The sequence below is a fragment of the Coturnix japonica genome, chromosome 3, assembly GCF_054131305.1.
Source record: "Coturnix japonica strain WE chromosome 3, WE-NBRP24, whole genome shotgun sequence".
In the NCBI taxonomy this organism is placed as follows: Eukaryota; Metazoa; Chordata; class Aves; order Galliformes; family Phasianidae; genus Coturnix; species Coturnix japonica.
The window spans coordinates 46780994-46807102 of NC_140665.1; the positions used below are offsets into that span (position 1 = coordinate 46780994).

At 40.3% G+C, this 26109-nt stretch overlaps 1 protein-coding gene across 4 annotated transcripts in view; it reads left to right on the plus strand.

Moving 5' to 3' along the window:
* The window catches only part of MTHFD1L (methylenetetrahydrofolate dehydrogenase (NADP+ dependent) 1 like), a 134701-nt gene extending 109259 nt beyond the window's left edge, over positions 1 to 25442 (plus strand). For 2 of the 4 annotated variants that reach the window (XM_015858104.3, XM_015858106.3), the window contains 2 exons: positions 18831 to 18939; positions 22526 to 25442. In XM_015858104.3, coding sequence (XP_015713590.2) covers positions 18831 to 18920 — 90 coding nt within the window. In that variant the 3' untranslated portion in view covers positions 18921 to 18939; positions 22526 to 25442. The remainder of the gene's footprint in view (positions 1 to 18830; positions 18940 to 22525) is intronic. The other 2 variants (XM_015858105.3, XM_085541494.1) reach the window with 2 other exon arrangements.
* Positions 25443 to 26109: the final 667 nt, after the last annotated feature.

The window sequence follows — 26109 nt, forward strand, 5'->3', positions numbered from 1 at the left end:
CATCTTTTGGGGACTGTTGTTCATATACAACCAAGTAGTTGAGGTAGCTGCTGGTTCAATCATGGGTATAATAGCTTAGAATATCTGTACTCAATTCTTGGCAAGAAGAGTGGGTTTGATTTTTTTTTCACGTGGAGTGGCACACCACACCAGCTATGCAGTATTTTTAGGAAGTGAAGACTACTCTCTGGTTAAATCTTCCTAGCATTTACTCTTGAATCAAAAGTCCTCCACAAACATGCTTAGGAGGCTTGGCCCTGCACTTATGACTCAATGGAGAGCAGAGCCTGTGCAAGGAGTTGTGGATGTAGCTAAATTACTGTTTTAGAGCTTCAGAATGAGAGACATTTGCTAACTGACTCCAGCTGCCATAACAAAAAGGACAGAGAACTATGAAGTAGAAAAATAGCAAAACTGAAGCATATATGTTGCATAACATTAGTTAAAGAAAATATTGCACCTGTTTGATTTCAGAACTAATTGAGTCTGAAAGATTTTGACAATAGATGAGATGCCCCTTTTTAATTCCAAATAGGAATTTTGTTTGGCAACTGGTTTTGAATTTCAGCGAGCTGCAGGTGCCAGCAAAGCTTGCTGTTTTAATAACCTACCCATATTTCATTTCTCTCTGCCAAATCACCTATCAGCCCATGCTACTAATCCATTTCGGAGCTGGAAAAGTTTTAAAGCTTTGCTTTATAGTAAGGACTCGCCCTTCCTCCTGAGATAACTGTTTTGCATTTGCTGCCTTCATGTTGGTTTGTCCCAGAGGCCAAGCCATTGGTTGGCAACCTCACCCAGGTTGCTGGTTGAGAACTTGCATCGGGTGGCACAAGTCTCAGTAACACTGGTGTCTTCTCTACTAATAAGTTTCTGCCATGGGTTACTGGGGACAAACTGGCATAACACAGTGCCCATTGCTGATATGTGTGCAGAAGTCTAAAATGTCTGTACTGGAAGCTAGCACATGCTCAGGTGGTGGTGGTAATAAAGATGCAACTTGCAGTTACGTTGCAAGCTTCTGCATATGCACATGGCTTGTTAGTTTGTGCTGAAATCTGTCCTGTCACATTCTAGTAGCTGCATCTGCACCTGTTCTATTGAAGCTCACACATGGATGCCTGTATGCCCACAGTACTTCTTGGATGTAAGTTGCATCATCATATTTGCTGTGTAGATCTGTCCTCTACTATTTTTGTATTTAGAATTATCTGTCTTGCTGAACCAAGGCCTTTTGGTAAATATGACCACGATTTATTTATTTTTTTTCCACATTTTTTCTTCCCTTTTTTTCTTATTATATTTAATATCTTACACTTTTCTCCCATACTCTTTGTAAGATCTGACTGCCTTTTAAATGTGACCTTTGTTTTTATACTGGCCTTATTTCTTCTGTGGAACCTCGTGTTTAGTCTGCCTTTGGTGCTGTGTTTAAGGCTAATGTTTGCAGTGCTTCTGGCATTAGCCTGTAAGCTCCAGCTGGTGAATGAAAGTAATTGCTCCAACTCGATTTCAGGCCACGCAGGACAAGTTATTTAGAGCATGCATTGCAGCCCCACCCACTTCCTCTTTGGTAATAGGTCAGAATTCAAGCTAGGTTATAAGTACTAGAGTGAAGCACTGTGCTTGTCTCCCATAGGAGGGTTTTGTTGTTCTTTTTTTCCTTAATAAATGAGCATGAAATTTACATTTCTACCTTACTGTCTGGAGGTTAGACCACTGAAGATAAATGCAACTAAGAGCAGTGAGCACAACAGCACTGTCTTTCTACAAGATAACTGTTTGCTGTCCCTCCAAAGAATGTGTGGTGACTAGCCAGGCAACAAGCAAATGCAGTTCCGTACACCTGTATGCCAGATGTTACACAGCTGTGCACATACTGCTGTTGCTGAGCCGATAGTGAGTGCTGTGGGACAATTGAGTTGGGAAAAGTATGTGGTTTTTTCTCTTGGGATGGGCTGAAATGACAGTGAAGGAAGCAGCTGCCAATTGAAGGAATTGCACGGCACAGTCAAGAAGTGAACCTTTTGGCAGTGTTTGTGTGGGGGATATCACTGAAACTGAGGGTGAGGAAGATCTCCTCTGGCAGCTCCAGAGCTACAGTATTTTCCATGGAACCTCTGTGTCTAGTGAAGTTCAAGCAGGATTTGCTGAGGTTTGATTTGGTAAGATATAGGTATGGGTGAACAAAGCTAGGAAATCCTATCATTTTTAAGGACAGCTGGGTCCAGCTGCATATTGCAAAACCTTTAAAATCTTCTGATTATTGAACTGTTTTTTCTTTACACAGACCTTTTTATTTCTTAGTTCTTAATCTGCAGGCAGTTTGACTGTCCAGTCACCACAATCCAAGTCCATTTTCCTCCCTTATGATTCCCATAATCATCCTTCTTCTCCTTTATGGAATATTTTAAAGCATTGTTTTGAAGCTTGTGATATTTTGTAAGGAAGTGGGTTGTTTTTCTGTCATATAATCTTGTATTTATTCAGCAGTAGCACGTAGCACGCTGCTTTGTATGTCAAAATGGAAGTTCCAGGAAATGATATATGGTGTTTCTAACCAAATCTCAGTGCAGTTGCAGCTGGATTATGTGTCACATTTTAAAGGGAGGAAGGGAGATACCACTCTGCTCTGGGAAGGGGTTCAAGATATTAGAACGCAGGTGGGCTTGTGTGCCTTCATGGGGAGAACGAGGGAAAGAGATTGGCCCTGGGGGTCTGCATAGGAATAGGCATGTTTGGGTGCTTCCAAAGCAGAGTCAGATTTTGGATCTGCATCCAAGTCACTGACACAAAGCTTTTCAACAGTCTTCTTCTCAGGTGGTGCTTTCTGGAATTTGGTTGTGACCTGCCAGTCTCAAAATGAAGTTAGATTTTCACTTCTTATTCAGCTTTGCAACTTACGGAGCCAGGCTACAAAGATACAGTGTTGCACAGGAGAAAAATAGATCACAGTGGATGTGCATATATGTATAACTTTGGAATTTGGAATGGAAGGAAAACTGTGTAAAAAAATGTCACTGTAACTCAGTATGAGCGGTCCCAGTGTTTCAAAAGATCTCTGAGATCTTTCCTTTTAAAATACAAATACCTCCCAAGCTCTGCCCATCTGAACATGTAGCTATAGCTTTTGTGTCCAAAGACTCCAAAGGCTGCTTATGTGCTTTGTATTCGTTCCCATTATGCTGAGCTGTGCCATGTCAAGGTGGAGCATAATTAACAAGGGAACAGCATCCCTGGACCAATGTACAGCTGCAGATTGCTGGTTTTCCCACAGAATATGAGCTGTGCTGCTAAGAAGGCAGCTCATGCTCTCTGCCTCTACTGCGTGGATATTTCTGCTTTCACATCACGCTATGAAATTCATTTATTTTCTGTCTCAGTAGTAATATACTTTTAGTGGAGGGCTTGTTTCCCATGATTGTTTCCTGGGTTAATAGATCTTCCTGCACTTTGGCAAAGATATTCCTTAATATAAACAGCTTCATCAGCTGTTATTAGTTTCGTATGACTGGTCTTTGAAACACACAGTGTTATTGAAAGCTATAAAATTTGTGTTAGCTGTTTTCCTCCATTGTGATCCAAACAATCTCAGTAGTGCCTCAGCGAGTTTGGTCATATATATTTATTGCTGATTACCCACAGAGAACCAACAAGCTGCAACTGTGAGGCTATGGCTCAGATGAGCTGCTCTGCTTATAGGTGGATTGGCTCAGGGAGAAAACAGCTGTCAAATAAGTGCTAGTTTTAATAAGAATTGCTTTGTATGTAACTTTTATTCTTTTAATAATTGTTACTTTCAGTGACTTGTTTTTAGTAATACTAAGTTACATCTGTGCTTAATCATCTTTTTCGTTCAAACAGGTCAAATGTTGGTAGTTGTTGTTGCTTCATTGTGAAGTAGCAGATTGACTGTGATAAAGCTCAGTGCGGTACTAATAGCAACCAATGAACTAGTGTGAAGTGTGTTAATACTCTGATTTCACGAATCTTTAGATCGTATGACACTTGAGAGAAGGTTAATTGGTTGTTTGCAACAGAACTGTAATGTACTGTTGTTACATGCATCACTGGATTCTCAACATCTTGAAACAACCAGTATGGAGGTTTTTGCTGCCTGCCCCCAACACTCTTGCGCTCCTTGTGCCCCAGAGCATCAGGCATGGTTCTTGCCTTTGGCTGAGCAGAGATACGTCGATTTTGGCTGGCGCTCCTGGTGTCAGACTGCTAAATGGTGCTTGTCTGAAAAAAAGGAGCAGCTGTAATTGGTTTGGCACATTTACGTGCCATATTAATTTCTTCTTGTTTGTATAGACTGTATGAAGAGCTTCACAAATAAGAGCAGTGTGAAAGCTGTCATTTATTTGATTTGATTTTTTTATTTTTTCCATTTCATTCTGCAAAGAAACTTTTCTCATTTCTTGAGAGGCCGAGTGCCAGAGGGGCAGCCCAGCTTCCCCAAATGCTGTGTTGGGCACGTCGTTGCTGTAAAGCTAGTGCGAATGCAGATCACGTGCAGCATTCTTGGTGCTAACTGCAGACAGTCTCATCCAGTGTTTCCTTCTAACAGACAAAGTGCTGCATTTTATATTAGAGGAGAAGCTTTGAGATGGTTGGCTGCATCCCCAGGCTCAATTTATAGCAGCAGAACCTACAGGTACAGCATGTGTGAGTCCCGCGACACATGCTATAACCGACAGGCACAAGAAGCTAGAAGTGATGGGAATGCTTTGACATAGCTATGTCACCCCAGCTTGTCGCTCATTGCTCTGCCTTCATATAGCTGACAGCACACAGAACAATCCACAACAAAACCTGAAAATGTCACATAAAACCAGTCACAATTGGAGATCTTAAATGTACAAGGGGGAAAACTGTAGGAAATTTTGAATAATGGAATCTGAATTGCAATACAATTGTTTTTAAATAGCTTACTTTTGATGAGAAACCCTTTACCTCACAGACACTCAGCACATGCAAATAACTATCCATGTATAGGCCTACCTATCCATATACCCACACCGCTAGTAGCAATAGGGTGCAATTAAGGATGTTTCATTTCTGGATCTGTATTCTCAGGATAAATTAAGTCACTCAAATTGGATTTTAGAAACATTCACAACTTCTTTATGTTGTGAATAAAATAAATGTTTTGACTACAAAAGTAGAAAACTAGTGAATGTTCTAGGGGAGAAAATTTCTATACATATTCACAAATTCATTTTGACTTGGCAAATAAATTTGTCATACTTTGCAATGGGTACCTTCCTGATCATTAGGAAATCTTTCATCCTACCCCTTTGCCCCATCTCCTCTCTTCTCTTTCCTCCTACCCTGATGTATTGAGTGTGCTGCATAGAATCAAATATAAAAACTGCATCAATGCACACCATGTTGTTTGAGGATTTTCACATCTTTTATGGAAAACAAAACCCTTCAGATAGTACAAGAGTTAATTCCCTCTTTCAGCGTTGGAGATTTTTTCTGAATTATTTAGCTTCCCTCTTGTCTCATTTGGAAATCAACAGCTGTTTCGTACTGCACTCCCTTTGCAACAAGCATTTTTAAGGCTTCCTTCACCAGCATTTTAAGGGATGCAGAGAAGACTTACCAGCATTTGCTGCTTCTTTCTCATTGCTTTGTCAGGAACTTGACGTATGTCATCTGAGTGGTGCTGCTCTGTGTTGTCAAAAGGCTAATTTAATTGATTTTCATTAAATGCTCCTTGATTGAATTTTTGAAAGACAGATGCAATTATAGGCACAGCACAGGAAGAGCATAGGAGGAATGTCTGGCACCGCTATACAAATAGATGCATTACTTCAAATATTCCCCTGCTGGTGAACAGGGGCACGTACTCTGTAAGAGATTAATATGTAAGAGAGGTAACAATAGAGCAGTACTGAAGCTTACTGAAGTTGGTCTGAGAGGGAAGTGAAGAGAAGGAAAAGGGACAAATCTGTGCCTTGTGCTGGTTGAGAAAGGCCACCTGCACACATACCTGTGCTGATCGGTCATAAGAAGAGATTTTTTCACCTTTTTTATAGGAAATGACAACAACCATTTCAAATTTATTTCCCTTTTTCCTTCTGCTTTCCATGTGCTATACAAAATGGGCAACACTGGGGCACCTTCTTTGCTCCCTAGTCAAAAAGAAAGGAATGGAAGAACTGGGAAAATTGTTGAATATGTACACAAATGCCCCCTGTATGTATGCATGTGTGTCATGCTGGAATGACATAGAATTAAAGCAGATTTGCAGTTCTAGTACATCTAACCATGAGCATTCTTACTGCAGGGTAAAGGGGGTTTTCTGTGGCTAATCTGAATCCACACTGAAACGTTAACCAAGCCTCTGAATGCCATGCAACTAGAAAACAGCTGATATGCTTTAAGGTGGTCTTAGGAAAAGAAATAGTAACTTTTTCTTTCCTTTAGTTATATCAAATGAACCATTTAATTAAATATATTTTCTGAATCTTTTTCCTGCATATAAAAGCCATGGTGATCCAGAAATGTGCTTTCTTATAGGCCTTTCGATATCATTTCCTGTACAGTTTTAAGAAAAACAAATCATATGTGAGGTGAATCCTAGCTAACTGCAGTGCTGTGCCTGGTGGTTGCACGGGGTACCATTTTTCCAGGATGTAATCATAAAAGCTCAGTTTGAAGGAGATAGAGTCATCTTCATTTTATAGGGCAATTAATAGCTTCTGTTTTGATGCTGCCTGGTATTTTCTCTGGACTGGGTTCAGAACCAAATACGTACTGCAGAGGAAATTTTGGCATTACAGCTCACTGCTGGTGTCCTCCTGCAGGGCTTGCAGTACTCTTCCAGATGGGAAAGTGATTTACAAGGCAGACTTTTTTTTTTTAATAGAACTGTATCCTATCTAAACATTCTTCTGCTTATCACTGCAGGTACATGGAGCACTGGCTGGTTTTGGAGTCCTTCCACTTTATAAAGTACAAAGTTACATTAATATTTTCTGACACTTGAGTAAGAAAAACTCTTGCCTTTTCCCCAGTTCAAAACAATTGACCACCCTTTTATTCTTTCCAGACGTGTATTTAATATCAGGCCCAAAGGTAATGCAGTGTGAGAGTTAGAGTTCTGACAGACATGTATCTGCAGATGAAAATCATGTTACTGAAGAAGTGCAGCTGCCCTGCTGCTCTGTGGGACAGTGGTGCCCTGAGTGCAGGGATGCATGAGCTGCTCATGCAACAGCTCCCAGCACTTAGAACTGGCTGAGTGGTACTTTGCAGGTAGGCCTCTGCTACTTTCTAGGTGCCTTATACCACTCCAACAAAAATGCAGTCATGCAGAAGCTGGCTGGGAAGTATCTGCGGTACTTGGGCAGCAGAGGGACTGTAAGCCTGAAGTACCAGAATAATCTACTCAGGAGTCAAACTATAATGAGAGGAAACAAGTAATGGATGTCACAGAGCAGCTCCTGGGTTGCCTGCATGTCCCCTGCATATGCTGTCAGTTCTCTTTCTCTCTCACAGTATCTTCTTTTTAATAACAGACTTAATGAGGGTATAATGGATCTGTCTGCAGCACCTACTAGATGCCAGCTTTCCCCTCTACAGCATTCATCTGTAAAAGCAATTAGAGCAAACAGCTGCTCCCAGAAATGACTTCCTGACCTGTGCTAGCTTTTTCAGCATTCTGCCAGGCTTTTTGCCCTCCCCACTAATCCCAGAAGGTACATCAAAAAGTAAAGATCCTTCGTCATGTGGCACTGCAGCCACTCCAGCTGGCTTGCAGAAACTCTGAAGTTGCTGCATAGCTGGAGGAGCAATGCCAGACTTGAGAAAGAGGAAACTTACAAAATCCCATTTGTTAGGCTTATGCAATCCAAACTACTTCTGTATTATGACCTGGATCTCATAAAATGAAAATTCAAGGGAAGCATCTATTTCAGCTAAAATTTTTGGTTAAGGAGCCTGACAAGCAGAAGAATATTGCAGAGATGGTAATTCAGCAATCCATAAATGTTTAGGCATTTTCTTCTGAAAACAGGGTATTGAAGTTGGTTTTAAACACTAAGTTGCACACAGTGTGATGTGAGGTATTTTATTTATAGGCCTGCTAATTTGAAATGTGTGCTCAAAGCTAATTACTATTATCTGACCTCACCTGTTATTCCCTTATTGGTTTAGTAACAGGTCTGTATTCTTCAGCACTTTGACCTTTTTTTTCTCTCTCTGTTAATTAAAGCATTTTGTATCATTCTCTATTTCTTTAACACAGAGAAAGTTTCAGGGCAATCAACACATTAACTTGTTTCTGGTGCTTGAAATAATGACAAAGCCCAGAACAGTTAAGTTGCTGTGTTCACATTTGGTTTACATCTGAAGTCTTGTATGTTTCATAGACTTGTACTTATACCCGTATTTTATCCCTATGCTGTTACAGAGGCTGTAGAGGTTATCTGAAGTTGTGTTCTTACTGCTGGGGAACCAGTTTTTCTTTGAAGTATTTCTGTGATTGTGTGAGGAGAAGTTGCCAGGCATCTGTACTAATACCTCTATAAAAGAAGGAAATACTTTCTCTCATGTGATTAAAATGTGGAAGTCGTTAACATGGGAAAAGTCACTAAGGCCAAGAATTTAACAAGATTTATAAAAGGATATAGCCATCAACAATATGCAGGGTTGTAATTGATATAGGTAAGTAATTTGGAGAAAGTACTGAGCGTGGTGTTCCAGGGTTTGAGCATTCCTGGTACCAGCTCCCACTGTTGCTTTGTCAAGTTTCTGTAGCTTTAGCTTTTCTCTTTAAAATCATCTGGCACAGCCTTTGCCAGAGACAAAAGACTGAGAGATGCACATTGTTCTGCTATGATAAAGCATGTTTTCTGCCTGCCTTTGGTTGATTTAAAGCATGTAACTTCTGTACTAATAGTTCTCTGAGGTTCTGTGCATGCATGGCACACTGTTGCTCCATGCAACTGTAATGCAGGGCACTGGGAGATTTTGCTAGATGGGAACCAATGAATATAAAAGATGATGTTTCATTAACAAATGCAGAAAAGAAGATACAGATATTTCTTACCTTCCTCAGCCTTTGATGGCTTTTTCCCATTCCCATGTTTCCTAGTAGTGGTGGGGAAAGTCTGTGTGGGGCAGGTACAAGCACACAGCTGCAGCAAAGCAGCAAGACCACAGAGGAGTAAAAGCAGTTTTGTATGTACTAGAGAGAGATGTCATGCTGTTGGCAGAGTGCATGTCATATTTGCCTGTCAGAGACCTTGCACAATCCCTGTGAACAGTGTAGCCCTGATCCTGTCTGTAGTAAAGAGCATCGGTGCCACTTTATTTGACATGATGCAGTGAACAAATGCCAAAACCAGAAGCTTTGCAGGTAATTTGTCCAGACAGGACCAAAGCAAAGATAAGGCAGAGTTTTTCCACTAATAAACCACAACAGCTCACCAAGGACTGTGCACAAGTGGGTGGGCAGTCACATGCTGCTGGGCACTGCCACTCTGCAGCCACCATTGTGGGGCACTGGGAGGGATGAGGAGAGCTGGATGCTGATGAATGTGTAGTGGGCTGTGTTGACTGTGAAGAGTTTCTTTGCCAAGAATGAGAGTTCATTTACTAGCTGGCCTTGTTTTGATTAGCAGAAGCCTTGGGGCTATACCGTGAGTAAATAAAGCTTATGGCCTTGTGTGCCACTCTGTTCACTTTGGCATCACAGAGATGATATTCCCACTTGTTTTCAATTTCTGTGTTATCATTTTATTTTAGATTTTTTATGAATTACCCTGTGTGTGCACAAATGGACTCTCGCTCTGTTGATAGGGTACTTTCTATGCATTTTTAAGTGCTCAAGAAAATGTTCCCATAGATCATCCTCCACTAGATGCTAGGCAAGAGAGTTCTGTTAACGCATTCCATGTTGGCTGCAGTTTATTACTACTCAGTCCTTCTTTGTCCTTTCACACACTGATTTGGAAGTAATACTTAATGCCCACCACAAAGCATTTTTGGGGGTTGGTTTGTTTTTCAGACTAATAAAGATGTATTTCCAAATATGGTTGATTTTACTTGGTTAGTCTAACAACATTTTTGCTATTTATGTGAATACATTGCTATCGTTCGTTTTATTGCAGAAATCTGATGAAAAATTGCAAGTTCATACTGGGTACTTTAGGGCAAAGTGTGAGAAATAGAGAAATTTTTATTTCATTGGAAATACTGACGCAAAGATTTCATTATTATAATGAAGATGTTGCATGGAGAGTAACTGTTTGGCATAGCAATTTTCAAGTTTCAGTTACATGCGATGAAGATGACGATCAGATTTGGCTTCATTGGGTTCTATTCTGGCATCACCTCAGCTCCTTCTCTAACTTTTGGCAAAACATTTAACCTTTTCTGCCTTTTATCTCACTCACCTTTTAAAATGAGGGTTTTGTTTCAGTTATTTCCCAGGTGTGTTGCATTTGTTTTGAAGTACTTTGAAAAGCATTATCTTTATAAAGATACAAATCTCTATTAGATACAAGCACAAGGTTTGTAGCATAAAGATTGTACCCAGCATTCCTTCCTTCTAGAAACCAAAGCCAAAATCGTGAAAAATCCATTCTTTTATTTTTATTCTTTTTTGTCTTTGCCTTTCATATCATAGTAGCAAGTGCCTTACTGAAATTCTACGTCTGTTCTTACACCTTAAGTTAATGACATAAGACTAATGAAAAATTGGGTGCGTCCATTCTGGATGGGGTTTCATTGCTGTTCTTGATCACTCTTCCTTCTTTATCACATTATCCACGTTTTTTTAATCAGTGTTTTTCAAAGCATCTGTCTTTGAGCAGAAGTGTGAGCTTCAGCGTAGGTTCTTCAAAGTTTGCTTTCCTTAGCATTGTTTTGGAAGCTTCTTAAAACAGAGAGTGGCCAACTGCAGGGCAAAAATTGTTCAGTTTTCTTTCTTACAAGGAGGATCTCTGTGTGTTCTGCTATGATTTTGGAGGATACATGGTACAGAATGCTAGATACTGCAAGAGGTCTGCAATGCACTTCTGACTGATGTTCTTCCTTAGTATGACCTAACTGGGAAGGGTAACGTTTGTTACATGCAGAGCTCGTTCTTGCTTTGCACTGTTTCCTGGTGTCACTGTCTTTAGTTCCTGGGCTACATTTAAACCCTGTATTTTCCTCTGTCAGTGTGTCAGACTTGCACACGAAGTCCTGTGTGAAAGTTAGAAATCTTCTAAACAAAATGGCAAAGTGAAGATCAAGGGCACAAAGTGGAGCTTGCTCCCAGGGTTTGAGATGGCCCTCAACTGATACAAAATAAAGAAGTTTCAGAGGAAATCAAGGGTGCCCAGTCCCTGAGCAAAAGCAAGGTGGCTGGGATACAGCCCATCTTCTTCCCAAATAGCACAGGCAGAAAGAACCTGAGCTACTTGTGCAACTTGATCGCCTCCTGGCCACCAGGAGACCCAAGCACTGGACAAAGCAGGAGGATTGTATATCCACGAACATCAGATAACCTGGACATTCCTGTTTCTGAAGCAGTACATGAGAGGAGCAACCCTCCATGAAATACTCTCCAGATCTATTCCTTCAGAGCACTGTCTGATAAGCTGGCTGCTTGTCAGGGAATGGGAGCAGCCCTGGAAGCCTCTGACCTCAGGAGTGAGCTGGAGAGAAGGATTTCTTCTGAGTGAGGAGGTGATTTTGTACAAGAGGCAGTGAGTTCAAGTCTTCTGCCAGGTATTCAGACAAAAGCCTGGGAGGGAGGGAGATTCAGGATGCAGACCTTGGCCAAGGGAGCAATTACTGCTGGAAATGGATTTGAATGGGCTGGGATGGAGTGCGGGGTGTTCTGGAATGAGTTACCTGGTATTTGTAATACTTTTGTTCACTCTAGCTATCTCTTCTGGCGGTGGTTGTTTTTTGTTGTTGCTGTGGTTTGTTTGATTGGGTTTGGGTTTGTTGTTGGGTTTTTTTGGGTGTTCTTTTGTTTTTGTTTTTGGTTTGGTTTGGTTTGGGTTTTTTTTTTTGATAGCTTTCAGTTTACAGCACTCTGTTTAACTATTTATCTAGGTTCAGAGAAAAGCTCTGAACAGCCTGTGGAACATCCTACCACTTTGTGAGTACCACAAACAACTAATACATGAGGCATTTGGCCTATCTAACATTTAACCTCAGAGGGGTGCTTTTTTTTTTTTTTTTTTTTTTTTAATAAAAATTTAAAATATTTACACTGTTTTGCTGTTATCAGGGGGATCATTTTCTTTTGCTTCAAATACCGGTTTATACTCTCCAAGGAGAAAATGTTTGAGTTGAGGCAACTCTGCTAGGAGAAAATACTGTCATGTATGTGAGTCACAAATGTTTTACTTAAGGAAGGAAATCTGCTCATTCTCCTGCCGATTACATCTGTGCCTAAGTATTTTATTTAATAACTAACGAAATGCCTCTTCTGAGTCTTTGGTGCCTCAGCACATCACTAACAGCAACATCTGAGTTTCAGAAGTATTACAGGGACCCATTTCCTAAGAACTTGGCCAGCCAAGTACTCATGTACCCTGTGCAGCTGTCTCAAAAACTGCAATGGACAGATGTGGACTGTTGCATGATTTTTTTACTTCATGGTGCCCAGGAGACTGCTGTCAGTCAGACTATTTCCTCTCAAGATGGCTAAATTGGGTCCTGGAAACATAAATTATGTTATGGAGAACATAACAGGGCACAAGCTGCTTCCACCTTGCTTGAGCACCTGGCAGCAAGGTCAGTTAGGATTGCATACTCAGCGTTTGGTACTTCTGTAACTTCATCCAGATGCTGATGGCAGAGCAGTGTGTGTGCATTTTGTTGTTGTAAATACTTTCACAAAGTAGGAAAATTGCCAAGAATGTGCAAACATTAATGTAAGAGAGAATCGTAATAGAATAATTGATGCCAGATGGACTTCTGCACCTGATATCATCCAGCATGCCAGTGAAACAAAGATGTTTCTTGCAAGGAATGCTACAGCATATGTTGGAGTAGGATCATCATCTTTTCAAACACTATTTTGGTCATTTTGAAAGCAGTCGATGTGTTGAGTTTCAAAGGGTGGTTGCTGTTGTTCTCCTTTTTTGTTTTTTGTTTAAAGATTTCTAGAGAAGGAAATATGAGCTTCACTCTCCCTACCTCCTCTGGCCATCAGCAGGTTCAGCAAATTTGTATTTCTTTCTTTAAGTAAGCTCAGCAGTACTGTTCTCTTCATATTATTCTTTTCCTTCATTTTCCTGTTAAATTGTTTGCTTCCCTAATTCCAAATGTCAGCTGCTTTCTGATACCTGACAGATGGGGGAAATTTTCAGGTTCCCTAGAACAAGCTAGTTTGATCTTGGAGCTATTTGGGATATGCTGCCTGATTTTTGTGCACCAGCATCCTTGTTTGGTGCGCACTGAACATCTCTGTGCAATGTAGGACAGTTTAGTTTGAAGACTGGTGAACAACTTTCTTGTGGTGATTCTGCTGTTGAAATGGCTCCTTATTGAAACCCTCAAGTGGAGATCCTTCATGCCACGCCTCAAGATTCCTACAAATTGTAGTGTGCTGACAACAATGCATGGTTTACAGTGCTATTTATAGATCTCTTGTGTTTCCTCTTATATTGTTTCTTGCTGAGGGAGTGTGGAGTGTGCAATTCATCCCATCAGATTTTATTGAGAAGTTATCCGCAGTCGTGTCTGCTAGATTCTCCTGAGAAACAACATCTGTTTTCTGCAGTATTTCAAGTTTCAAATGGTTACACATTGTCCTGACTTAGTTAACAAAAGATTACAATTAGATAATATGAATTACTTGCATTTCTTGTCAAACGCGGTGTAACACCATAAGCCACAAAACAGAGAGGTGTCCTCAATAAGCTGACTGTTGGTTTTTGGTATCTTCTAGTCATCTGTTTTGCCGACTTTGTGTAAGAACCAATTCCTCTGGAATGTTGTTGTTGTTGTTTGCTTATTTCTTCTCTACTTAGAAATCATGCTGTACCTGCAAATCAGCTTGTCTCGTCTTATAGCTGAAAAAAAAAAAAAAAAAAACATGAAATGAGTTGGATGTAGTCCTCAGGACATCTGTTTTGCAAACCATACCATTGTGTTGACTCTGTTAAGGTGATTTAAGGTTGTATACGTATTTTTTTTAAGTAAATATATATAGGTACATATGTGTATATGTGCACTCAAAATAAAAGGCAGAATGTGTCAACCACTGATAGGAGTTTGTTCAATTTAAAAAGAAAAAATAAGAGAGATAGAAGTGAAGGAGGATATTTCCTCTTGAGACTGTGGCAAACTTGGCTGGCAGAGCCTTAGGGCTTGATGGTAATTGTTACGTAAACCTGATGACGGAATGAAATTACAAGTGAACATGTAACTGTAATTTAAATGAAACTCCAATGACGCTCAGCTTAGTGAGTCATCCAGTGACTGAAGGTATGTTTTGGAGAGGATGTGGAGCAGCACTTTCATATAGCTTCCCTATAATTTTTGGCACCTTCCTTTTCTAAGGAAGCTCCTTTTTTTTCTTTTCTGCTTAGTCATGTAAGCACACCTGGAAGATTGTAAACACTTCTTCTAAATGGCTATAGCCTATAACAGGCTTTCTGAATGAAAATCTTTTTTTATTTTCTGCTAACTGCACATTTCCAGGAGCATAAACAGCCTTCAGGATGGCTGCTTGTAAGACTTTCTGTTTTTATCTCCTAAACATAGAGTGACATAGAAAGAAATAAACATTGGATTTTTCATATTGTCTTTCTGAAGGTGATTTGTTCACATGGATGTGTAGACAGCTGCAGAGTTTGTAAAGCAAGTGATTGATTCCAGTAGAAAAAAACAAGTTCCTATTAATTCCTTCATGATATATTTTGGGCAGCAGCTGGACAAGTTCTTCATAAAACTTTCTATTGTCTTCCCTGTATAAAACATTCATCTGAATTCCATAAAGTCTTAACATGCAAAGTTTATGCCTCATATTTCTTCTCCCAAGGGAAGTGTAATAACAACAGTTTTGGTCAAACTGAGTTTTGATTGTTTTGGCTACCTACATTGAGTTTGTGGTATGAACAGGATGATGTGGTCTTGTTCACTACTTCTTATCCTGTTTTTTCTTTATAGCTTCATCGTTTGATGTTGAGTAGCTATAAAACTATAGCCAAGACGGCATTATATTAGAATGGAGAGTTGTGCTGATCTCCATGCAGTGTATAGAAATGACACATTGTACGAGATGCCCGGCAAGATTCTGTGTTGCATTTCTTTTTTGGGTTTTTGTTGTTGTTTGTTTGTTGTTGTTTGTTTTTTAGCTGCACATACTTGCTAATTACCACAGTGAACTATGTTTTTGGCATATTTTCTTTTTCACTGTTCTTTCTCCTTTTTGCCAGATTTAAGAATGAAGTAATTTTAGTGTGTAGTTATCTCAGGAAACCTTAGAGAGGCAGAAGCAGTCTGCTGGGTGCTGTGCAAGTACAACATGCGCTCCAGTGGAAGTTTGGCGTACCTCTGTACAAAACTGAGACTGTAGTCACTTGGGGTAGAGAGAGAACTGGATGCTTCTCGGTCATGATGCATGCTGAGGTTATAGCTGGCCTGTGAACTAGCACATTGATGCCTTCCTTCAGCACTGTGGAAGGCAGAGCAAGGGAAGAGAATGGCTTTGAGTCTGCACCCATGTGGAATGGCAGTCAGCTGAAGCCTCATTTAGCCTTGCACTCGACTAAGCCCTCTTTGCTGTCTTGCTTTTTTGTCTGCAGAAAGAAATGGAGTTCTGGCGAGGAAAGAAGTGGTAGTAATATCCTCAGTCAGCCAGCTGTCTCTTGCTTTTGACCTTGAATTAATGAAAAAGGGATAGATTCTGCTGCCTGTTACCTCTCTGTCCAGATAAGGAGAGTGGAGAGACATAACCATAAATTGGCATGGCTTTGCCTGTTTGGAAGTCTGGGCAATGGGGAATATCACAGGACATGTTTTATTTTCACCCTGCAGTTCACATAGGCATTTGTCCCAAAATGTTTCCGCTGTTTTGTTGGTTTGGTGTTTTTTATTTTTTTGCCTTACACTTCATTTCATGCAGCAGTAATTCTAATTCAGATGAACTCACTCCCTTTTGTTGACTTAAACTTTCAATATGAGAATGGTTGTACTCCCTAAACTGGTAATAAACTGTTTTGATATTCACATTTTATAGATGCAATACTTCCATTGTATGCAGTTCTACAGTAGTGCAACTCCACTCTGACATTTCATAGGGGGAAAAAAAAAACAGCAAACATATGTGTAGGATTTTTTTCTTGCACAATAATAAGGAAAAACTCCACTAACTTATTCTTGTTTTTATTGTACAGGGAAATTGAAATGAAGACCGGCCAAGCTTGTAGATTTATTTATAAAAATAATAATATAAAAATAAAAACAAAGGAGAGTGGAATGTGGGAGTTTACTTCCAAGTGTAGGTGTAGATGTAGAACTGCCCTAAACAGAGTAACTAGAAAGTTGTCTTTGGCAGTGTACTGATTCCCCTCCCAAGAAAATATAACTCATTAAGGCAGTTTTTTGTTAAGGGTTAATTCAGAAATTGGGCTGAGTCTGAGACAGAAAATAATTCAGTAACCCGAATAATGTAGTAGTCCAATAGGTGTGGCCAACTGATAAACAATAGTGACAAGGTGTTTTAGTACTTAAGTAAGATGCCAAGACAATGTCAGCCAATGAAATGACATCCTACAATCAGTGGAATGGTTTTAAGTGAATGCAAATAGACACTTTTTTCTTTTAATCCTACTGTGTGCAATAACAAAAGCTCAGGAAGGGCTATATTTAAAAACAGAGGAAATGTACCAAGTCCAGCAGAAGAGCAGGTTGCATTGTTTCTTCTCAGATTTCAAGTAGGACAATGGCTGCATCAGTACTGCTTTCTTCCTTCTCAGAGGTGAAATTAAGCTCTGAGATGGCAGGACAGCCACCTGGAGAAAGCAGAGTTGAGGGGTAAGGCAGGGCTCCATGCAGAGATGTTTGTACTTGTGTTCCCATGATGGGAATGCTACACTTATTAGCATTTCAGCCATCTTAGCTATGTGCCCTCAGATAGGAGGTGGGGACTCATTGCTGTCCTGCTGCTGCCTGCTTGGGCCAGTGGTCTGGTCATGTGGGAAGCAGATTTTGTTTGATCAGCTGACCAACTCTGTCCAAAAGAATAGGGGTATTTTCATCAGTTTGATGTGCTGAACAAGGTTGCTTTGCAATGAGACAACTACCATAGCCAGCTCCAAGGGGGAATCATCTCAAGGGTGAAACTTCCTCCTTCCAGTGGGTTTTAGCTCATGTCATGAGAACATACCTCAGTTTATCTTTGTCAGTATGTTATTGTGTCAAGAGCAGTTTCAGTACTCAGCCGGTCTGATTTGTTCCTATACAACCACACTGGAAGGTTACATCCTGAGGCCAAATTAAGCAACAACTTTAATTTTGCTCCACTGACCTACCCCAATGTTGGTCCCAATGTTGGTCTTTAGAATCTAGCTGAGCTAATGCTGAACTTCAGGCTTGTTTCCAAAGATTACAATATTGTTCATCTCTTTGGGTATTAATGTAGGACCTAATATAGTATGGCCATTCTCCACCTTTGAGGTTAAGATACTGAATGTGTTTACAGAGTTCATAAACCCAAACACTATTTTTAGAATGCCTTGAATTAGTGGAAGCATGGTGAGATATTCAGTTTGACTATCATCTTAGAAAGAAGCAGGGTGGGTAGCATGGTGGTTAAGATTGATCCAGACTGGTCCTGCCTTGATAATGCACCACAGTTTTGTCCTTTACCCTGTGCCAGTGCTGGCACTGGGGCCTTGGGAGCCTCTTCTGGCTAAATAGGCTGAAAGAGAAGATGACGAGGATTAACAAATATGATAATTTTGCTGAACCTACTCTCCTACTCTCAGATGTTTCCTTCTTAAGGAGAAGGTAGGAGTGCTGAGATGGACAGCAGGAGTACCTCTGGTCTCAGGTGGTATAAGCTGTGGTGGGCCTGTACCTTGGGATTTCCATGTCAATCCTGTATTTTTAATTGCTGCTAAAACACCAATTGTGAATAATTATATAAGTAGCTTGAGCAGGGTTTTATTTAACTGTGTAATTTAAGGCCAGAGTATTATTCAAAGTACACAGATGCTGGTGTTTTATGCTAGATCAGGATCTTAATTATACATAGTTTGAGATAATTGTGTTGCTTTAGCTTTGTATCTCAACCTACTGATTCTAACTACTAAATTAGGATTCAGCTACAAGCCATGTATGTTTAGTTGAACTATTTTAATTTGTTCTTCACATTAAGTAATTGGTCATGAAAGTGTTGCGATTAATTCTGCTTCTGTGATCTGAGAAGGTCTGTAGCTCAGCACATTTACATAACCAGGTGAATTCAAGCAGTTACATCCTTGCTCTTTGCTGTGTGAATTTCCTACTAGATATAAATTGGTGTGCATTCCAGAGAAATATGCTGAGAAACAGTAAGTCTTGGAGCATCTTCTTGGCTTCATTTTGTTAAAGAGCTTAGTCTTATGCTTAGCTTAACATACTGTCCTCCATTTTATGGCTTTTATTTTTTCTTTCCTGTCTTTTAGAAGCATACACTTAAAAATGAGTTGGGGAAGTACAGAGTTCAGCATTTTAAACCAAAACAAAAAATGTGAAGTTCCCATCTGTAGTTGAGTCCACAATGAACAATTACACCATTTAATCTGAGTTTTACATGGATAGTGTGATCTGCCTCTTTACAGGTACAGGACTGTAACTTAATTTCTTTTTTCCCACAGATGAGCACTATGCCAGGACTGCCCACAAGGCCGTGCTTCTATGACATTGACCTTGACCCTGTCACAGAGGAAGTGAAGGGATTGTTTTGATGCTGAGGTCGAAATTCAGGTTGGTCAGCAGCCATTATTTTCGTGTTCCAGACTGGGGGGAGAGTGTTTGTCTCTGGTATATGTGTAAAAAAATATATATTGTTAGGAGTTTATCTGGGCCCTAGTTTCACAGAGAGCTTCACACATGGGCTTGGGGGAATGTTTCATAAAATGCGCTTTGTCTGTGGCTTTCTCATTTGCTGAGTGGTGGCTAGCACTTTGTTCTGATGCCCTTTGGTGGTGTACATTGATAGTGTCCTTGGATTTCCCAGCTCTGTCAGTTTGGAGTGAGAAGGAGCAGGCTCTGGAATTATACCACTCTTGGCTATGGAAAAAAGTCTGTCTGAAGAATTCATGTCCCGTTAGTCACCTAAAAAGAAACATATAGTTCATCTTTGATACTACTTTCATGTGGCAATGTGTTTCTGTCATTACCTGGGTATCAGGGGAGATGTTTTTCTGCTTTATCGTGAGCTTTGTTTTGTTTTGTTTTTCATTTTTTTCCTGATTGCTGTCATCTTCTCAAGTGATAAAAGGCTTCTCAAGAACACTCTTAGGCTGTGTGTTTTTCATGCTGGCTTCCCTCCTTTTCCTTGAAAGCTGCTATTCCCCCACAACCTCCACCCTTCCCTTAGTACTTAATTCTCTTGGTGTTTTTTAACTGTGTGTAGCATGTGTTCCTCACTTGAAATTCCAGGCTGCTAAAATATTTAGTGCTACATCATTTTAACCTTGCACCATACTGAATGGAGTAAGAGAGGATGAAACCATAACTGAAGCAAAACACCTTGTGATGGGATGCTCCTATCACTTCTCTCTCTTAACCCAGAAAGCCCGTCTGGAAAGCAAAAAGTTCCTTTTTCACAGAATGACAATATCTCATAACTGAGCTCTTAGGGCTGTGGTGGCACCCCAGGTCATCTACAGGTTTGAGGTGAATGTGCCAAAGTGTTCGAGCCATGCTCTAGCAATCCTTGCTTACTCTGATTTGAGATAGCTTTCATCTTCTGTTTTTGCCTGTTGTTTGGAGGAGGGGAGAGGTTTGCACAGCCTGAGGAAGACGCTGCTCAGATCAAATTAACCATTAGTTTGCCCATACTTGATCCTCACAGCATTCACATAACATCCCCTGAGAGCAGATTCTACTGTTTCACGTATACCAGTCAAGACAAGTAAAAACCTATTAGCTTGAAAGTTAGACAGGACAGACAAGTAATTACTACCTGACATGCTGGTAGTGAGCAGTACTTACACGCATGCAAGCTGTCCCTGACTGTTCTGTTGCTGGCTAGTATTACGCTTACTGCTTCTTGGCATGTATCCTGTTTTTGTTACTGATGTACATTACATGCCTAATGGCTTCTTACATACGTATTGATTTATCATGTGTCAGTCATGTCATTCATTACCTCTGAGTCATCTAAAATGACTGCAGTATCCTAATGTAAAATCTATATGCAGATTCACGTAGCTTGCTTAATCGTGCGGTTACTGCATAGTGTTCCACAAATCCATCCAATGCATGGATTGGTGTGCTGTGAAAAGTAATCATAATTAAGCAGATCAAATGATTAAATACTCCATTTTGTGAATGTCTTTCAGGTGAAGTAGTGCATGAAATGAAAATGTTAGCCTTGTCTCTTTAATCAGAAATTGTGGTTTCCTAACTGTAAAAAGAAGTGCTAACCAAACCATAAAAATGTAGTAGTCAGGTGAAAAATGGTATATTTTCAACTGCAAATAAATAGACTAGATTTTGTTATAGTGGTGTTGGTGGCATGAGATAGATGGATGATTCTGTACATTTAAGCCTTTTAAAGATAAAATAGGCTCATGTTCACCTTCATTCCTGCTTTTAACTATCTGAATAAAGGTCCTGCATTGAGAATATTGTAACACTTAGGGAGCACCATACAATAATAAGATATCGTACCCCAACCTGTTAGATATTACTCAAATCTTTAGGATGTGGCAATTGAAATATGTTTAGAGACTAGTGTAAGAGCTGCAGATGTTTCTCTATACACTGGAAGAGCTGAGAACGGTTGTATTAGTGTGTAGTTCATATCCTCCTCTGCAAAGTGTACTTTCAAGGGACTTGTGAAAGAGATACAGGTAAACATTCCTGCTGTGAGAGGTGATGGCATGCTGCTCTCCTTGCATTGACACACTGGGTGTCATCAGCCCCTCTGATTTTTTTCTACCTCTGTCATAGAAGCAGATTATGCTTGTCACCCAAAAAAGCTGCAGAACACCAGTCATGAATATACTCCTCTATAAAGTCATATGAGCCAAATCTTTGCCAAAAAAGTCAGCTCCTTATTCTTCTGTTGGCAATTAGTGAACTCATGTTATGATACATAAGAGAAACATGCTCTAAAAGAAAAAAAAAAAAAAAAAAGAAAGAAAGAAAGAAAGAAAGAAAGAAAGAAAGAAAGAAAGAAAGAAAGAAAGAAAGAAAGAAAGAAAGAAAGAAAGAAAGAAAGAAAGAAAGAAAGAAAGAAAGAAAGAAAGAAAGAAAGAAAGAAAGAAAGAAAGAAAGAAAGAAAGAAAGAAAGAAAGAAAGAAAAAGAAAAAAACAAAAATATTTGAGTATCTGGAAATTAACCTGGAGGAATCTGTGTAGTTCTTTGTCCCTTGCCTATTTATCCTATATTGCCTGGCTTATGCTAAATGGAAAGTTGAAATCGTTTCCTTGAGAGCCATCTGTAAATAGGTCTAGTCAGAATACAAATTACTTACATGGACACAAGTCTGCCAGGAGGAAGAGCTATTAAAAATATAGTATATATATTATTTGCGCAGAGAGGGGAGTTTATGAACCTGCTGTCTCTGCAAAATCACAGTCCAATCACAGTGAAGACCCCTGTGAGCTCTAAAGTTCCCTCTAATGCAGTCAGCAGCAGCAGGTGCCTCTCTTACTGTGCCAGTGCTTCTTTGGCTGTCTGGGTTGATGAGGGAGGCGATGGTTTTCCTCTGTTGGTTGTGGCTTATTAAGGCCGTGGCTATCCATGGGTGCAGAAATGCTCCTGCACTTGTCTCCTCTTCAAATTGGCAGAGCTTCAGAACGATTGTAATACACAGCACAGGTATTATTCCAACCTCAGAGCTCTGACTGTCAGCATCTGCATGGTTATAAAGCTTGAGGGGAAGGCACCAACACTGGTATCATTAAATTGGAAAATATTTGTTGTATGTTTTTATCTTAATTCATCCGGATATGGATAGGAGTCATTTGAAAGCTTTTTCTTTGTGTCCACAAGATCAATTCAATGAAACAAAAAAACAGAGTTGCTTTATTATCATTCCCCAGTACTACACTTCAGGGTGTCAGTTAGCAGCAGTTACTGTTATAATGTAGAGCTTGAAGTCCATATAAGATGGGAAGAGAGTTCAGATGTCTGTTTTCCTCCCAGCAGGGATACAGAGATCATAGACAGAAGGTATGTGTGACATAAATAAGCGTCCCTGTTTATTATGATGAAGGCAAAAATATCCGATTTTGCTAAAATGCTGCAAGTACATTTAAGACTCTATTTCCATTTCTTTTCTTCTTTAAAGGCTTCTTGTTTCAACTTATAACTTCACTGTCTCTTTCATTTCAGAAGCCCGGACATTAAGAACTGCAACTTCCCTGTTTCCTGCAAATAGGAGACAAAAGTGAATTTGAAATATTCCTGTTATGTGTCTCTGGAGGAATGTCAAGATAAACCACAGAGCAAAGGTTTATTCTTTCTTCAAACTAGTTTTTAGGATGAAATTTAACTGCAAGGTTATTTTTGTTTGTTTGTTTTTAAGAAAAAAGGCAGGCTGAATGTTTTTCTCTGTACTGCAGAAAGCTCTCTGCTTGGTCTTGTATTTGGTGCCGGATAAAATGACATGGAGAAAGTGGAATTTTTCTCTTTAGAGTTTTCATCTTTTCTCAAAGGAGTTAACAAAAGTATTTCCCTCATCCTTGGCTATCTAAAAACTTACGCAAACATGATTATTCTCTGTGACTGAGTCTGTTTCTCCCAGAAAAATACACTTTGGCTCCTGGCATTCAGGAGCAGAAGCTGCACACTGATTAACTTCACATTTTTGAGTTATCGTCAAGTGTTGCTCTGGATGCATTTGGGCAAAAGCCAAGCTTCAAGCAAAGAAGATACTAAGTGGAGAAAGAGCAGAGCATGTATTCTGTGAAGGGTTTTTAATATATAATTTGTTTCCTTGATGAGCAATGATCTTTTGAAACACTTCAGCCATCGCTGTCTCACATCTATAGGTCTCTGCATATCTCTGAGGCCATCCAGCTGGTTATGTGCTTGTTGTGGGGAAGCTGGTTGTGAATGCTGCTTGTTCAGAGAGGGCATTGCCCTGCCTGAAGCCCTGTTTTACTCCTCCTCATGGCTAATGAAGCCTCCTGCTGTGCTGGCTCCCGACCAGCTCTGTCGCTAGCTAGCCGCATTCAACACCCAGGAACAAGAGAGGAATGAATGGTCTTTAAGTGAGGATGCAACAGGAAAGAACTTTGTTGTGCAGTTTTTAACCACCTTGTAAAGCTGCAGTGTGTTTTGTATTTCACATAGGTATTCAGGCAACTTAAACCCTCAGCTGATTGCTTTAGTCTACCTCCAGATTCTCAAATCTGCAGCAAAATGTGCCTTAAGCATAGGATACTGTATTTAGCTTTTCAGGCTGCTGCTCCTCAGGAAACACTCACTGACTCTCACTCTTGATTCCCTCAATAACAAAAAATGCAACAGGACAATAGGTCTAATCAAGACAATGGGACATTGTTGTTGTTTTTTTTTAGGTAAAAAACAGTGAAATAATGATGAGAGAGTTTATTTTCCTGGTGACGTTTTCCATCCTGTTGCTTTGCTCTGCTTACGCACATCTGTATAGTATGGGCTTATACAATGTAGTTTTGGTTCCCTTTCGCACAGCTTCATTTGGAGACAGAATTGCAGCACAGTTCCTGAGGTAACTGAGGGTCCTGTTTTGGTTTTTAAAATCATGCTTCATTATTTATAAACCCCAAACTATAATTATGGACAGAAGAACAAACTGGGGATAATTAAAGTAATTATCTGTGCCTTCCCTGGAGTAGCACGGAAATGTCTGCTGACTGCATTTCAGATCCTATTCATAGCACCGTCTCCCAGTGCCAGGGGATCACTGCGATGATAAACTTCAACATGAAAAATAAAGCTGCCTGATCCTTTAGCCTGATTAGATGATAGAGCTCATAATGTCCTAGACTGTGGATGCTGTAATTACATTGAGGCAGGACAAACGTGCTAAGTAGAAAGCAAGATTCACATACGGGTTTCACAGCTCCTCTGGACAGAGAGTTCCGGTGTTTTCTATTAAATTGTGCCCCAGTATACAACCCCATTTTTCGTATATATGTTATAATGCAATCCTGTGCACATCTCACAGTATAGCCTAGAAAAAAAACCCAATGACTGTTAGAAGAGCATAAGGGAGGTTTCCAGGCATAGTTGTTTTGGTTTTTTTTTTTTTTTTCCTATCATTATTAAAAGACATATGAGGTTTTCCTTCTGTCTTGCCCAGCAAAATTCAAAACACTGTAACTGTGCCTTCCTTGGGTTTGCTGTGGTTCCCCCAGTAGTGTGTGGGACTGTCTCCATGCAGTGTGGGACACAAACAGTGAGTGTTGTGAGCCACTAAATTCAACCTGCTGCTCAATACTCACACGTTTCTCTATTGCAGTCTCCATGCTGTCCCCTCAGGCCATTCATGCTGGGACTGCTTTTCTGACCCATCAGTCTCCCCCTCAAACACCATTCCAGCTCTACTCATTAACAAACATCCTGCAATTTTTCTACTGTCACGTGTGCAGGATTTGTTATGCAGTTTTGATAGCCTCAATAATTGAAGGAAAGCTGCAGTGGTTCTTTTTTGTTTTGTCATAGCCTTTTCCCCCCCACCAGTTTAACTATCTGCAAAATCCCTTGAGCTGGTCCATTTTTGGCTCTGTTTTATATTTTAGCAGAAGATTTGTTAGGAGTAATTCACACTGGCCTGTAGGTTCTGTATTGCAGTCCACAGCAACTGAGCTATTGGCATCCACTGTGCCTTCCGCTGGGGCCACCCAACTGCTAGGGCCAAATGCCTTCATCGAGAAGGGCTTAAAATGAGATCTTTGCAAGGTGAGTGGTACTGCTTTGTGCATTGCTTGTCACTTAACAGCTGGGCCTGCAGATGTGAGGCTTCTGCCTTGCATCGGTTCTGGGCAATTTTGCAGCTTTGCAAGGCTTCTTGTGGTGAGCTCTGCATTTGCTAAAGGTGTTAAAGGTGCTAAAGTTGTTAAAAACACCTGGTCATTTACTATTGGGTCTGATTTTTGTAATGACTGGATAATTTTCTGTTGCTGTTGCAGAAAATAATGACATTGAAACAGATGACTTACAGCAGATTTCTTGGTCCATGTATTAAAATCCCAAAGTGTGGGTTTTCAGTTACTGTAAACATTGAAATAAAGTGCATGCATATGCTGATGTTCAGTTAGCAAAAGTGGCTCCTGTCTTAAGTCTGAATTCATCAACATAGTACCTCTATTATTCAATTTTGCTCCCTTCCTATCCACCATCCAATCTATTTGAGTAGTGATCTGTTCTTCTTTATTAAGCCACCAAGTCTTGCCATGTCCCTGTCTCCAGCTGAATGCAATCATAGCAGGAGGGAGCTCAGTGTCGTGGCGGTTGAGTGTTAGGAATGAGCAAGGCGTGGGTCTCCCTCTGTGCCCAGGGCTGCTGGCAGGAGCTGTCCTGGAAGCCAGGAAGGTTCTGTGGCTCTGGCCACAAGGGACTGTGCACAGAAGGCCTACCCACCCCATCTTCTCTCTCACTGCGGCTCTTTTGAAGTTAGTTTGTGTTCAGAGGAAAGGACACACCAGATTAACATCCTGTCCTGGTCTCAAAATATCTAGCTATTGACTTTGGTCCTTGGTGTGAAAGACTGGATCAGAAGCGAGGGTCGGCTGGACACTTTCCACTTCTCAGCTGGCAGCTGGATTTGTGTGAAGCAATATCAGGTACAGGAATGTGCACCCATGAGCTTCTTGGGGTGGGTTTGAAATACAAGAAATGCAAAAGTTTCAGGAACTGTAGGTGTTAATTTGATTGGATCATAACACAGCAGTAAGCAACCTAGGAACAGGAAGAAATAAAACGGGGAAGCA